The sequence below is a fragment of the Bidens hawaiensis genome, unplaced genomic scaffold, assembly GCF_021521415.1.
Source record: "Bidens hawaiensis isolate Kalapana, Puna unplaced genomic scaffold, B.hawaiensis_p1.1 tig00019321_1, whole genome shotgun sequence".
Taxonomy (NCBI): Eukaryota; Viridiplantae; Streptophyta; class Magnoliopsida; order Asterales; family Asteraceae; genus Bidens; species Bidens hawaiensis.
This window is the reverse complement of record NW_027492929.1, coordinates 340,549-354,985: the sequence shown is the minus strand read 5'-3', so window position 1 is coordinate 354,985 and position 14,437 is coordinate 340,549. Positions and strand designations below refer to the sequence as shown.

At 31.5% G+C, this 14,437-nt stretch overlaps 2 protein-coding genes across 2 annotated transcripts; one reads left to right on the top strand and one right to left on the bottom strand.

Moving 5' to 3' along the window:
- The first annotated feature begins 1,026 nt into the window (after positions 1–1,026).
- Positions 1,027–6,384, top strand: LOC143558086 (gamma aminobutyrate transaminase 3, chloroplastic-like). The gene is made up of 18 exons (XM_077047001.1): positions 1,027–1,106; positions 1,185–1,269; positions 1,350–1,422; positions 1,492–1,589; positions 1,665–1,757; positions 1,843–1,916; positions 2,007–2,045; positions 2,170–2,258; positions 2,328–2,404; positions 2,493–2,567; positions 2,660–2,707; positions 2,778–2,861; positions 2,944–3,031; positions 3,125–3,203; positions 3,297–3,387; positions 3,528–3,606; positions 6,095–6,210; positions 6,291–6,384. The coding sequence occupies exons 2-18, from the start codon at positions 1,201–1,203 to the stop codon at positions 6,363–6,365; spliced, it is 1,347 nt and encodes a 448-aa protein (XP_076903116.1). The 5' UTR covers positions 1,027–1,106; positions 1,185–1,200; the 3' UTR covers positions 6,366–6,384.
- Positions 6,385–6,618: 234 nt separating this feature from the next.
- LOC143558099 (protein NSP-INTERACTING KINASE 2-like) lies at positions 6,619–11,995 on the bottom strand. Its single transcript, XM_077047009.1, has 10 exons — positions 11,670–11,995; positions 11,464–11,593; positions 11,301–11,372; positions 11,072–11,215; positions 10,879–10,950; positions 10,727–10,786; positions 9,999–10,096; positions 9,757–9,906; positions 8,329–8,670; positions 6,619–7,425 (listed from the first exon to the last, which is right to left on the bottom strand). Exons 1-10 carry the CDS (start codon positions 11,761–11,763, stop codon positions 6,725–6,727), a joined length of 1,863 nt encoding a protein of 620 aa, XP_076903124.1. The 5' UTR covers positions 11,764–11,995; the 3' UTR covers positions 6,619–6,724.
- Between the last annotated feature and the right edge of the window lie 2,442 nt (positions 11,996–14,437).

Genomic DNA, 14,437 nt, shown 5'->3' with positions numbered 1-14,437 from the left:
CATGACTGATAAAATGCCTTTATATTTTAAATCATACATGACAACTTTTTAGATATTTATAACCAAACTTTTATTATGCATTAGTTGGTATACAGTTTGACTTAGATTATTATTTTTTTTTCGAAATTCTAATAATTTATGCCAATTTTGTGTTTGAATTATGGTGTTTGACCTCAAAGTTAAAGGTCTTGTTGATTCTCACAACATGAATGATTAAAATTAGAGAAAATCAAGATATCTAAAGTTTTATTTAGGAGTTGTCTTTTTATGATAGTACCTTATTTAGTGCGTCTATTTACCTTGCTTTGGTCACACATAATAATGGTGTTTTCTTCCCATATACATATTATTATTATTATTTGTATTATTATTATTATTATTATTTACTGTTGGACTTTGATTTTCATATATTGTCCCAGACATATGTATTCTAGAGCTGAGGGTCTCTCTGGAAGCCACCTCTTTATCCATATGGATAGAGGTGCGGTGTGCCTACATCACACCCTCCCCAGACCCCACTTATAGCTTTGCTGTTGGTGGGATTTCACTGGGTATGATTGATTGATTGATATATACCTTATCTTGGGATCAAAATAAATGTTATAGATGGAACTCATATTTATTTACATGAATTCACTTTCAACAAGTAGGGTGATAGTATATATAGTGACACCACCTCTAATGAATCTGTACACCAATGTGTCTGTCACATCGTACGGGCCGCTTGATGTCAGATCAAGACTACACACTAGAGCATGTCATATCATACGGGCTATATGTTAAAGTTAAAAATGATTATACAAGCCATATGACTTTATCGATGGTCTCATGGTCACACTAGTCATTTTTGTGTTGATCAAATACATGATACGTGACAAACACTACTTCATACATCCCATATGACACGTCAGTGGTGTCTGGATACTGTGTCAGTGGTGTTTCTTTAGCAAACTCAACAATTTATAACAAATTCATATAAAATCGTTCTTTAATTAAATTTTGGTGTGGTTTACTTGCATAAAGATCCATTCATGCACAAGAAACGCACGCACTCTTTCCGCTGTAAGATCGTACAGTACAAACGTCGCCAAGGTTGATGATGACGGGTATGTCACATTACACGCATAACTAATTGTCCGCTCTCAATTTGCATAAATTATGTAAACTTTAATATGGTTTCACAGATATAAGGGACATGGTATGTTGGCACCTTTCACAGCCGGATGGCAAACTACCGATTCAAACCCGTTGGTCATAGAAAAATCCAAGGTATTCAGTTAATACAGGTTAACTTATAAGCTAAATTAATATTTACATTTTTTTTATAAAAAAATATTATTCTTTTATAGGGATCATATGTATATGATGTAAATGGGAAGAAGTATCTTGATGCACTTGCAGGCTTGTGGTGCAATCCTTTAGGTCAATCTCATATTTCCATTTGCAACATTTTATTAATAACTTATTAATATTATTTTGAATTATTTTTAGGTGGGAACGAGCCTCGACTCGTTGATGCTGCAACTAAGCAACTAAATACTTTACCTTTCTACCATTCGTTCTGGAACCGTACTACAAAACCTTCTTTGGTACAATAAAATCGTTTATTTCGTAAATGTACAATAATAGAATAGTTGATAATATTTTTATGCTTTTGGTTACAGGATCTTGCAAGCGAACTTCTGAGCATGTTCACATCAAATGAAATGGCTAAAGTACATTTCACGAACGGTGGGTCGGATGCTAATGATACTCAGGTTCGGTTATAAACTTATAATGTGAATTAATGATTTTAATATTTTGTAATGAATGTTAATTTTCATTTTGATATCTACTTTACAGGTGAAGCTGGTTTGGTACTATAACAACGCGCTTGGAAGGCCAAATAAGAAGAAAATCATCGCGAGGACAAAATCGTAATTTCACATCCTTACGACTAATTTCGCATAAATATTTCATACTTAACATTGTTATAATATATTAATATGTACTCTATATTGTCACAGATACCATGGATCCACTCTCATATCAGCTAGTCTTTCAGGGTATGATGTGTATACAAATTATAAAAATTTAAAGATTTTATAGAAACAGTTAAAAAAACAAGATTTTATAGAAATTTTAATTTTCTGCTATGTATATTTTTTTACTTATGATTTTTTTTTTCAGACTTCCTGCATTACATCAACATTTTGATCTGCCAGCTCCATTTGTATTGCACACAGATTGTCCACATTATTGGCGATTTCATCTTCCCGGTTTGATTTCTTTTTCTTGTTTCAAGACATTATTTTCTGTTATTTTAATTTTTTAAAATAATATGTTAGGCGAGACCGAAGAGGAGTTTTCAACTAGACTCGCTACCAATTTGGAGAATCTTATTCTCAAAGAAGGACCCGAGACGGTAAACTCACTTAACATATCATTTTAACTAAAGATTAATAATTGGTTGACTAAATTTTAAATAATTTTTTTGTTTTTTTTGTTTAAAGATTGGTGCTTTTATTGCCGAACCGGTTATGGGAGCAGGAGGTGTGATACTTCCTCCTAAAACATACTTTGAGAAGGTCAAGTTGACTTTTAAGTTGACCAACATTTTGACCCTATGCTCAGTCGATCGTTCGTTTTCATATTTTTTATGTGTCTTTTGTTTATGCAGATTCAAGCTGTTGTAAAAAAATATGACATTTTATTCATTGCTGATGAGGTACTTTCGATATTATTAATGTCACGCCTACATGACACGCATCCGACTCACTTTTGCATATTATTTTCAGGTAATTTGTGGATTTGGAAGACTTGGAACCATGTTTGGTTGTGATAAATATGACATTAAACCTGATCTTGTCACCATTGCTAAGGTATAAATGCATTAAAATATTTTCATTTTAAAAATTATCACTTTTAATCGTTTAAAAGGTTAATATTAGTTAATATTTTCAGGCACTTTCTTCAGCATATATGCCGATTGGTGCGGTTCTTGTGAGCCCAAAGGTTGCAGATGTCATACATTCTCAAAGCAATAAACTTGGTACTGTCTTTTAAACTTGTAAAACCATATTTTTTATAGTTACAACATAATCTCGTATTTAATTTGTTATTTTATTTATATTATAATATTTAGGTGCATTTTCTCATGGATTCACGTATTCCGGGCACCCTGTAGCGTGTGCGGTTGCGCTGGAAACGCTCAAGATTTATCAGTATGTTATTTTTTGTTCGGATTTTAAATGAAATAAAAGCTAAAGTCGTAAAATTTACTATTTTAAGATTTTAATATGTTGAATTTTTATAAGAGAAAGGAATATTCTTGATCAAGTAAACCGTATCTCGCCAATGTTTCAAGACGGTATCAAAGCCTTTTCGTCAAGTCCCGTTATTGGAGAGGTATTTCTAGCATTTTTTATGTTGTAACAACAATATGTTTATGTTTCAGTTAAGAAGTTTCATGTTTTTTTTTTGTTGTTTATTTCATGTTTGACTTCAAAAGTCATAACATAACTCTTTACGTGTTCAAATGTTTATAGATTCGCGGAACTGGATTGATTTTGGGGGCAGAGTTTACAGATAACAAGTCACCACACGAGTTGTTCCCACCCGAATGGAGTAAGACTGATTTTAACTTAAGAATCACAAGCTTTCGACTATATATATATATATATATCCTAAGAGAACTTTTTGAAATCGAGAACTTTGAGAACCATTTTGAGACACAAAAACATCTCTTAAAAAATATATATAAATAATTATAAAATGAAAAAAAACCAAACATTTTAAAAAAGTAAAAAAACCAAAAAATTTTATTTTTCATCCCGGTTTAATAAAAAAAACCTACTTATACACATACGAATATTTGTGTTTAATCTCGATTTACATAATGCACCACATATGCACATTATCATTTATCTTAATTGTACATATGCGTATAAAGAATAGTATGTATAAGATTAAAAAAATAAGTATTATACATATATGTATAATTTTGCTAAACCGATAATCTATTTATTTATTTTTTATTTTTTTATGAAACCGGGATGAAAGACAAAATTATTTGGTTTTTTTACTTTTTTTTATTTTCGCGTTTTTTTTGTTTTATAATTTTTTTATTTTTCTAAAAAAGAGTTTTTCTTGTGGTCAAAATGGTTCTCAAAGTTCTCAATTTTAATATATATATATAGGATTGATTTCTTTTGAGAACCGTTTTGAGTTTTAAGAACTCGAAATAACTCAACGTAACAACTTTTTTTTTGAATTTTTTTTACACATGTGTAATACGTAAGCGTAAGTAATGTACAAAAAATTACCGTAATTTTTTACACACCGAAACGACTTTTTACACATGTGTAACTAAAGTTTAAACTTGTGTAATCAACAAAAATCTTTATTCTCTCTCCTGATTCTTTTTTTAATCAAATTTAATCTCATCCACATATTCCAACTCATTTAATAAAATATGTGGTTTAAAATTGAGTTCTTAAAGTTCTTAAAACTCATCAAATTCTCAAATTATCCCTCCACTATATATATATATAGATAAAAGGGTTCAAATAAGAATAAGGAGTTTCCTATGAATGGTAAGAACCAATAAATTCTTGACATTTGGCATTACAAACGATGATGAAAGAACAATTCTAGGAAACCATGTGGTTATAATAATGAAAGAGTGATTATAGGACACTATGTCGGTTATTGGTAATTTTAAATCTCAACCATTGATTAACTTGATCCAATGACTATGATTTATTCCTAGTCTTCCTAGGAAACTACTTATTTTTAGGATAACCCTCCCATATATATATATATATATATATATATATATATATATATATATATATATATATATATATATATATATATATATAATTAGCCATCAAAGATCAAAGAGTTAATGGCCATTTTCGTCCCTGTGGTTTGCTGTTTTCGCCACTTCAGTTCAAAGTTTGAAATTTTGTTAATTACATCTCACGGTTTTAAAAATTGGCCAATTACGTCCCACCGTCTAACGACATCCAAATATGTCGTTAGTTTAAGGGGTATTTTCGTCTATTACATTTTACTAAATATTTTAATAAATAAGTAAAAAAACATATTTTCTCTTTCTCTTTCTTCTTCAACTCATCCTTCACCACCATCCCCAACCCGCCACCACCCCCACATCTCTAATCAAAACTTTACAATGAGCCCATGTTCCATCTCCCTTAAATCAATACTGGGTTAACCCTTAATGTACCCTCCCATTCATTATCCGATGCCAAGATATTCTGGTGGTCGGGATTTGGGGTTCGAATCGGTTTTTTCAATTTCCTGCACACACATTGTGCTTCAATCTACTTAACAACCCAAAAGTTTGCCAAACAAATCCATCTTTTACTTGATTAATAATAATAATAATAATAATAATAATAATAATACCTCCGATATAACTAAACTCAGCGCTCATGTTTAAAGCACTCGAAACCGGAGACCCAAAGCTTCCAATTCCAGTTTTGAACAATACTAAACGGATTGGACGCATCATTCGGACGATACGCGACCTTCACGGACGGACCGGATTCGAAGAACGTAGCGAGGTTTAACGACGGCTCTTTTGATTCTCCGGCAACGATGCCGGATTGGAACTGCAAGCCGAGAATGTTGACCGGCACTTTTGCTCTCAACAGTGGCTTTTGATCCTCTCGAAACTTCATTGAAGCTTTCATGGCTGCCGGAAATATATTAAGAATGGACTTGGAGGTGCACAAATCTGGGTTATAAAAACCAACGGCACCGGAGAGGTGCACAAATCCGGTGCTGGTAGGCGGTCGTAAGCTTCAACACAGGCTTTCATTGTTTAGAGGTGTACAAATTTGGGTTATATATTAAGTTTTAATTATTAAAATGTGTAATAGACGAAAATACCCCTTAAACTAACGACATATTTGGATGCCGTTAGAAGGTGGGGCGTAATTGGCCAATTTTGAAAACCGTGAGGACGAAATTGATAAAATTTCAAACTTTGGACTGAAGTGGCGAAAACAGCAAACCACAGGGACGAAAATAGCCATTAACTCAAGATCAAACCTTAAACAAAGTTTTTAATGATGTTTGAACACAGAAATAGGCGCATACTTTGGAGCACAATGTGAGAAACACGGGATGCTGGTTCGTGTTGCTGGCGACAGTATAATGATGTCTCCGCCTTTCATTATGACATCAAACGAAGTCGACGAGGTGGATTTTTGGTAAATAAATATTGTTAGAAGGCTGATTAATGGTTAATAATTTTTTTTTTATTTTTTTTATTTTTTCAGTTGATTAGTAAATATGGGAAAGCACTAAAGGACACTGAAAGAAAGGTTGAAGAACTCAAATATCAGTTGAAGTAGCCTTTTGCAGTGTTAATGTGTCAAGAAATATGTTATGCTTGAAACTAATAAATAAAAAAAATGTTTTTATGCATAAAGTTGATCGTCCAATCGTAGCTCAAGTTATGTATTTGAAACAGTTGTTCGAATTCCTTACGATACACAACCACAACCGGCAAAATCTATATACTAAATCGTCGATTTGGTCCTCATTTTATTAAATAAAAACCAATAATTTATACAACATTTTTCTTAAAAGATTAACACTTAACAAACCCAAAAACCATATAAATAAACATAGACTTATAAATATAAACTTTAATTCGGTTTCTGTACAACCCGATCATCATAAACCGATTTTATTAATCTTTTTAGACACATCATCGCGGTCCTGAAAGCTCCATCGCTTGTGCAAGCAACGAAGAGTCATCAGTAAGATCAGAATAATGTTCAGAGTGCGAGAACTCATTGGCCCGGCCCCCGTTAGCCTCGGCCCATTGAGATGCTTCCCATTTTTCAGCTAGCCCGTCGCCTTCCAACATCCGGGCCACTTCAGACATCTTCGGCCTTTGACCCGGTTGATATTGCGTGCATAATAACGCCACTTGAACCATCTCCTCGAGCTCGATTCGATCGTAATTTGTTTTTAAATCCTTATCTACCAATATGTCTAGTTTATTCTCTTGATGTATTTTCTTAACCCAATCAAGCATAGCCCCCTTTTGGTTCGCGGATTTGCCAAACTCTAAGGCTCGTTGGCCCGTGATGAGTTCGAGTAGTAAAATCCCGAACCCAAACACGTCTGTTTTTTCTGACGATTGGCCCGTTGAGAGGTATTCTGGGGCTATGTGGCCCACGGTTCCTCTAACCGCGGTTGTGACATGTGAGTCATGGTGGTCTAGAAGCTTGGCCAGCCCGAAATCACCTACTACGGCTTCACAGTAATCGTCTAGTAATATGTTTGCGGCCTTCACGTCTCTGTGGATTATTTTCGGGTCGCATTGCTCGTGTAGATATAGTAAACCACGGGCCGCTCCCAAGGCGATTCGCTTCCTTGTGCCCCAGTCGAGAGCCGGTTTGGCTGCAATAATATACAATCGTTTTTTTAACTTTAACCGAACAAATGAATGTACAGGAACATTTAATGAATGAACATTTATGTTTGTTCGTTAATATTCTAAATTAATGGTTCACGAACACAAAAAAGCACAAATGAATATAAGCGAACGCAAATGAATGAACATAAACGAATATCAATTAAAATTTTATTTGAATATCGAAATTATAGTCTAGCTTTATCATTACATCCAACATTTTAAAAGCTAAAAAAGATTTATACAAATGGTTTCAAAATATGAAAATGTTAAAGAATAAAGCGACTTAAAGAACCGGTTATGTTGTGAAACGCTTAGTTCGTAACTATAGTTAAAAAAATGTAACATGATGTAAATTAGTTTGTTAATTTTCTTTATAAACAATGTAGTTGATACCAGAGGTGTCTGTTGCATTCCCGTTTTACGCTTCCGCATATTGCGGTTAAAAATAACATATAAAATGAATTTTTATATATAAATAAGTAAGTTTAATAACTCTGAAAATATTTTTATAAAAATATACACATTTTAATTAGTAAGTTGAAAATTTCTCATAATTTAAATATATTTAAATAAAAAGTTATAATAATTTAAAATTTTAATAAATATAAGTTTTGATAAATCATATTGATTTTAAGTTAATATATTACTAAATAAACTTAAATATATTGTATACTATTTTAGACAAATGTAAATGAACGAATGGAAACGTGTTCATGTTCGTCCACTTAACTAAATGAACAAAAATGTATGTTCATAGTCATTTATTAATAAAATGAACAAACATAATAACTTTCCGCTTAACAGTTCACTGAACATGTCATTTGGTTCACTATATAACAAACCTTAACTAATATATTCTATCTAACAACTCGTGTATAAACACGCACCTTTAAGACGAGAAGCAACGCTCCCATTTGACATGTAGGGGTAGACCAGGAGCCGTTCTGACGACGTCATGCAAAAGCCATACAACCTAAGCAAGTTCCTATGAACCGCTAGGCTTATCATTTCAACTTCGGTCTGGAACTGGATCTCACCACCAACCGCATTACCATCTTTTAGCCGCTTAACGGCTACAACAGTGCCATCAGATAAAACCCCTTTGTACACGATCCCGAACCCGCCCTTGCCAAGTATGTTTTTACTTGTAAAGTTGCTTGTAGCAACTTGAAGTTCTCTAAACTGGAATCTCCTTAAGTTGCCCATGCACACTTCTTCCCTATATTGTTCTGCATGCATAAAAAACATAAGTTAAACCACATGTAACATATAACATATAGTAATTTTATTTTTTTTTATAATTAAAAGTGGTTTGGAGCATGTATAAGTGTTTCTAGTGATGAATAACTTTTCTTTTTCCAATAATTATTTAATATTTTATTTAACCTTTCTCTAATAATTTGCAATATTTAACTTTTTCTTATCTAAATAATAGTTGGGTTTGGATCAAATACAAATTAGTGTAAATTTTTTTTATAAAAATGACAAAATTAGTAAAATTGAGAAAAATAATAATTGTAAAAAAAATCTGAAAAACTTCAAAAACAAAAATAAAAAAAATAAGATTTCTTTTGCATTTTTTCAGATTCTTTTGCAATTTTTCGCAATTTAAAAGTTATTTTTCTCAAATTTTAAAAAATATTTTGCACTGTCAAACTATTTAAAAATAGGAAAAAAAACCTGCATAATCTGCTATCCAGGTAAAATATCTATGATAAGAACAAAAATGAAACTTAGTGACCTAATTGGCACAAAAAATTTTATGAGTGACCTGATTGGAACAATTTCAAAACTTGGTTACTATTTTATAGAGTGATCTCTTATATATACAAGTAGAGTAGTTATGTACATTACATTACATAACTACTCTACTTGTATATATAATTACTTTATTTGATTCTCACGTTTAGCACGTTAATTTCATTTATACGTTAACTTCCCCCATAATAGTTTTATATAAATTTTTTCAACATTTCAATATAAATTTTATTAAAAACCGAGTTACTTCAAGATAAAGTATTTTTTTGTCATTTAAATATAAAAAGTACTTTATTTTGAAAGAATTTGGTTTTAAATAAAATTTATTTCGCGATGTTGAAAAAAATAACCTACAAAACTTTGTTTTTAGATTTTAGAAAGAAAAAAAAGTTAATAATACAATTTATTAAAAAAAACAAATTTAATTTTATTGAGAAACAAAATGAAAAAGTAATTCAAAAATTTTAAAACCTCTTAAAAACACTTGTAATTTTGCTAAACAACCTAAAAATAAATTTAATAAAAGTTTAATCAAACATTAAAAATTCTAAACTCACCATTGATATCAAAGAAAACTTGTTGGTTAATCCGTCTTCGCCACCAAAACGCGAACCCAAACCCGAAAAACAGCAAGCAGAAGCATCCAAGGCTGGTCCCGAATGCTAGAGCCATCTTGCTTGTTTTTGGTGTAGCAGATGGTTGTGACTCTGAGTGTAACAGAAACTGTTGGGTCTATTGTTTCATGCAAAATAATAATAATAATTGAATTGTACAAACATGTGGGCATATATAGTCTTACTTTGTTGACCGCCAATGGTTAACGACATTGGCGTGGGCGTTGTTCCGTTGCAGTCTTGCTCGGTCCCAGTCGCGCATATTATTGGATTTCCCATAATACTGGTCACATGGTTGCAGTAAGTTATTTAGTTACAATGGTTATAGTTTTAATTTGACTTTCGAGGTCAACCGGATATAAATTCCTAGCTTAATATTTTAGTCATTTCTTTAGGTGTTTTTATAAAAATTTGTTAAGATTGTCTAAAATATAACAAATATTGTAAATTAGTTTTTATGGTACTGGTTGAGATCATATATTTCTTCAAATTTGCAAGTCAAATGTTGAATGTTTGACCAAAAAGTCAAAGTGTAGTCAAAAAAAGATTTAAACAGTTGTAAATTTAAAAGTCTAAAAGGACAAGGTGGCACATATTATTGGATGTCCTATAATACTGTCCATCTGGTTACAGTAAGTTACAATGAGTTTAACTTAAAGTAAATACTAGATACAAAAAAGTTTTGTTTGACTTTTGAGGTCAAATGAATATAACTTTGAAGCTTCATATTTGATTTGTTTGTTCATGTATTTTTATAAAAATTGTCAAGATAGTTAAATAATTTAATAAGTATTACAACTACAAGTTATATAGTACTTATTAAGATTTTACATCTCTTCAATTTTACAATTTAAATATAAAATGTTTGACCACAAAATGTAGTTAAAAAAAAAAGATAAATGAGGTAACTCACTTGAATGTTTTAGCTTGAAACTTTGGAACAGGACCACTTAAATTATTATATGACAAGTCCCTGCAAAAGGGTATTTCAGTCAATTTGTCTTAAAAGACAAGGGTATTTTTGGAAAAAAAATTCTTTTAAAAAAGATATTAAAGCTAACTTACAGAAATGTGAGTTGTGTCATGTTAGCCAAAGCCTGAGGAATTGGACCAGTAAGACTGTTATTATTTAACCGCCTGTGACAATTCAAAATAAAAAAAACTTTAACATAATAAAAGTAAGACCAAATCATTACTCTTTGAATATAATAATTCGCTCCCGAAAACCAAGGGTAAAACGGTCATTTCACACACTTACAAGTACTGCAAGGTCTTGATCTTGGCTAAAGAAGGCGGGATTGCGCTGGTTAACATATTGTTAGAAAGATCAAGTGTTTGAAGCTTAGGTAACTTCCCAAGCTCAACAGGAAGTGGACCCAAGATTCGGTTATTCTGTAGCAGCCTGCATTAAATACTTGTAACATTAGCATCACATGTCACAACTTGCACATCCAAATATTATTAAGTTTTTGTGTTTTACTACTTACACTGTCTGTAAATTCGTTAAGTTACCGATACTTGGCGAAAGTGAACCCGAAAGATTCTGGCTTGGACTCCCCCTACAATATTTCAAGAAAATATCAAGTTAAAAAAATGATCTTTAATTTTTTTTTTCAAGAAAAAAAAATTGATAAAAAAAATGATTTTTACAAGCCAATGACGAGTTTATCCGAAGAACAAGTGATCATAGTCCAGCTACATGGATCAACAGCATCAGCATCCCAATTCAACACCCTATGTGGATCATCTAAACCATTCTTTATATTCATCAAAGCTTGTACTGCAAAAAAAAAATAAAAAAAAATTACAAACTTTGTAATGAATTCATTAAACTATGAATAAAAAAAAGTTACAACCTTCAAAGTTGACACCAGTAGGAGAAAGCAAAGTAGTAGCATAGGTGAACAACAAAGCTAAACAGCTGATAATAATAAGTGGTTGAAGCTTCATGGTGAATATGTTGTATGGAAAGTGAGTGAGAAGTTGGTTATGAAGGAGTAAACTTGTTATAGAGCACACAATATCACATGGTCATGTACTTGGAGTTAATGGAAGTGAGATCAAAGATTTGTGTCAGTAGGTTTAAAGAAAAAGAAAGAAGACACAGTGGTATGGGATTGGTGTTGGTATTGGGACTGTTGGTGTTAAAGTGAAAGTGATACTCAGAATGGGACGGAAACAATATGCATCCCACTTGTTTTAGCAAAGAATATATACATAATATATATATATATGAAGGGTTATTTTGAGAACCATGGTAAGTTTTAAGAACTTTAAGAACTCAATTTTGAACCACACATTTAATTAAATGATTTGAAATATGTGGTTGAGATTAAATTTAATTAAAAAATGAAGCAGGAGAGAGAATAAGTATTTTTGATAATTACACAAGTTTAAACGTTAGTTACACATGTATAAAAAGTCGATTCGGTGTGTAAAAAAAACCGTAATTTTTTGTACATTACTTACGCTTACGTATTACACATGTGTAAAAAAAATTCGAAAAAAAAAATTGTTACGTTGAGTTCTTTCGAGTTCTTAAAACTCAAAGTGGTTCTAATCAATCCTATATATGTGTGTGTGTGATTTACACTATATACATACATACATATACAGTGTTGAAGTTTGAACATAAACGTCGAGGGGTCAGACTTAATATGCATAAAAAAATTCATAAACTAGAGGGAGGTTGGCTCAAAATTTCGGTCGAAACGGGTAAATTTACACTATGTATAAAATTTTTCGGTTGAAACGGGTATATTTACACTATAAATTTTTTGACAGAAAAAGGATAAATTTACACTACCGAGCATAAAAACGGAGGGGCGGGCTCAAAATTTTGGTCAGGTCGGGTAAATTAGCATTATGTATAAAAATTTTCGGCCGAAAAAGATAAATTTACACTACTGAGCGAAAAACGGAGGGGGCCGAGGCCAAACCTGTCCCCAGCTAAGCTACGCCACTGTACATGTGTGTGTGTGTGATTTACACCGGTTAAATTGTTTTTCATATGTATTATATGTATGTTATGCAAACGAAATACAAAAAACATACATGAATCGACGATTTATATATGTGTAACGAACGCTTGAAAAAAAATGTATGAATATTGAATAGTTTAGCTTATATACTAGCTAAATCTGTTCTCGATTAGCGTTGTTTATATATTTATTTTTAAAACGTCGTTACACATATGTAATAGTCGAATTATGTATGTTTCTAGTTTTGTATATGTAATTTACATATAATGTGTACGGAAAAATAAAAAAATATTTTTTTATTGTTTGATAGGAGTGTTCTTATGACTCAAGTGAGTTCTCAAAGTTTGCATATATGCACACGTGTGTGTGTGTGTCGGATATGTTAACGGCCACACATACATATTCTTTGCTAAAACAAGTGGGACTTAGGCATAGAATAATTTTTTAGGTTTTTAAAAAAATAATAATAAGTATTTGTGAGTAAGATTTAGATAAAAACAGAGAATGAGATGTGTGTTGTTTTTAAAATATAAATAAAATTTAGAGAAAATAATATGTTTAGTTAACATACATGAATAGAGATGAAGAATCGGATGCAAGTTCTCTAATAACTGATTTCAAACATAATATACGTAATAATTTATAAGTTTCCATCTGTTATATTTAAAAAAAATAGTTAATCAAATTTGTACATTTCTAAATTCGTTTCATATGTGGGTATAAAATTGGCTAAAGATGAAATACTGACAAAACTCATTATTATAAATTTTACAAAGTTTATAAGATTACTATTTTCATGAAGTTTTTAAACATATATAATAATATTAATTTTTAATAAAAATAAATTAGAAGACAGAAAAAAGGTTAAAATGTTATTGAGACATGCTTTTAGAAAAAGAAAAGTTAGTGCATGAATATATTTATATATTATACACAAATCGAATTTTAGCGTTTCTTTTGAGAAATAGTTGTTTTACTTTTTTTTCAATAATATGCCAATATGAGCAATCCATCAAAACTTTTTGATAATGATTCTGCAAGCTTCAAAATAGGCGGAATCGAAAGAAGTAGCTTGGTGGTTCCACATGTTTTGATAACCATCTTGTATGAGAAAATAAACAGACTAGACTCGGATAGAACGTACGAGTCAAGATAATCGTTCGACAGTGAGGAAACGATTGTGCATTCAGCAGGGTTCAAGATTTCATCAATTTGGGCTTTTGACAGTGCCCGGAGACCCTGACCTTGCGGGTCAACAAATATGCTGGGCTCGAAGAAAGTGATTTCGAGCCGTTTTTCATAACCTTCAAAACCAATTGCAGACATTGTTATTAACAGAATTTGAAACTAACAAGAAAGAGGCTGGGAAACGAAGAAAAGGAGGAAAAAGGGGACAAACTATGACTACGAAAAATAAACGAAAGCAGTAAATAAATCACGTTAGGAAGACGTGAACGCGGACCCTAATTTGAAGAATATCAGGATGGTTTGCGAGCGCACTGCAATAAAAAGATAATAACACATGATCAGTACAGATTATATAAGCCCATTTGATTTGAGAAAACAGATAATAATCTAATATTAATGAAAAACGACTCACGTTGGAGTAAGCAGCCGATCTGAATTTCTTGATTCCTCCGTTT

What these genes read in the sequence shown, in the direction of transcription:
- LOC143558086 (XM_077047001.1), top strand. Translation starts at nt 1,201, where the DNA reads ATGTTGGCACCTTTCACAGCCGGATGGCAAACTACCGATTCAAACCCG. An exon ending in CGGATGCTAATGATACTCAG is followed by an intron (nt 1,758 to 1,842) that starts GTTCGGTTATAA and finishes TCTACTTTACAG; the next exon opens with GTGAAGCTGGTTTGGTACTA. An exon ending in TCAAAGAAGGACCCGAGACG is followed by an intron (nt 2,405 to 2,492) that starts GTAAACTCACTT and finishes TTTTGTTTAAAG; the next exon opens with ATTGGTGCTTTTATTGCCGA.
- LOC143558099 (XM_077047009.1), bottom strand. Translation starts at nt 11,763, where the DNA reads ATGAAGCTTCAACCACTTATTATTATCAGCTGTTTAGCTTTGTTGTTC. An exon ending in TTTCAAGCTAAAACATTCAA is followed by an intron (nt 10,097 to 10,726) that starts GTGAGTTACCTC and finishes CCATGTGACCAG; the next exon opens with TATTATGGGAAATCCAATAA. An exon ending in AGTTTTCTTTGATATCAATG is followed by an intron (nt 8,671 to 9,756) that starts GTGAGTTTAGAA and finishes TTATGCATGCAG; the next exon opens with AACAATATAGGGAAGAAGTG.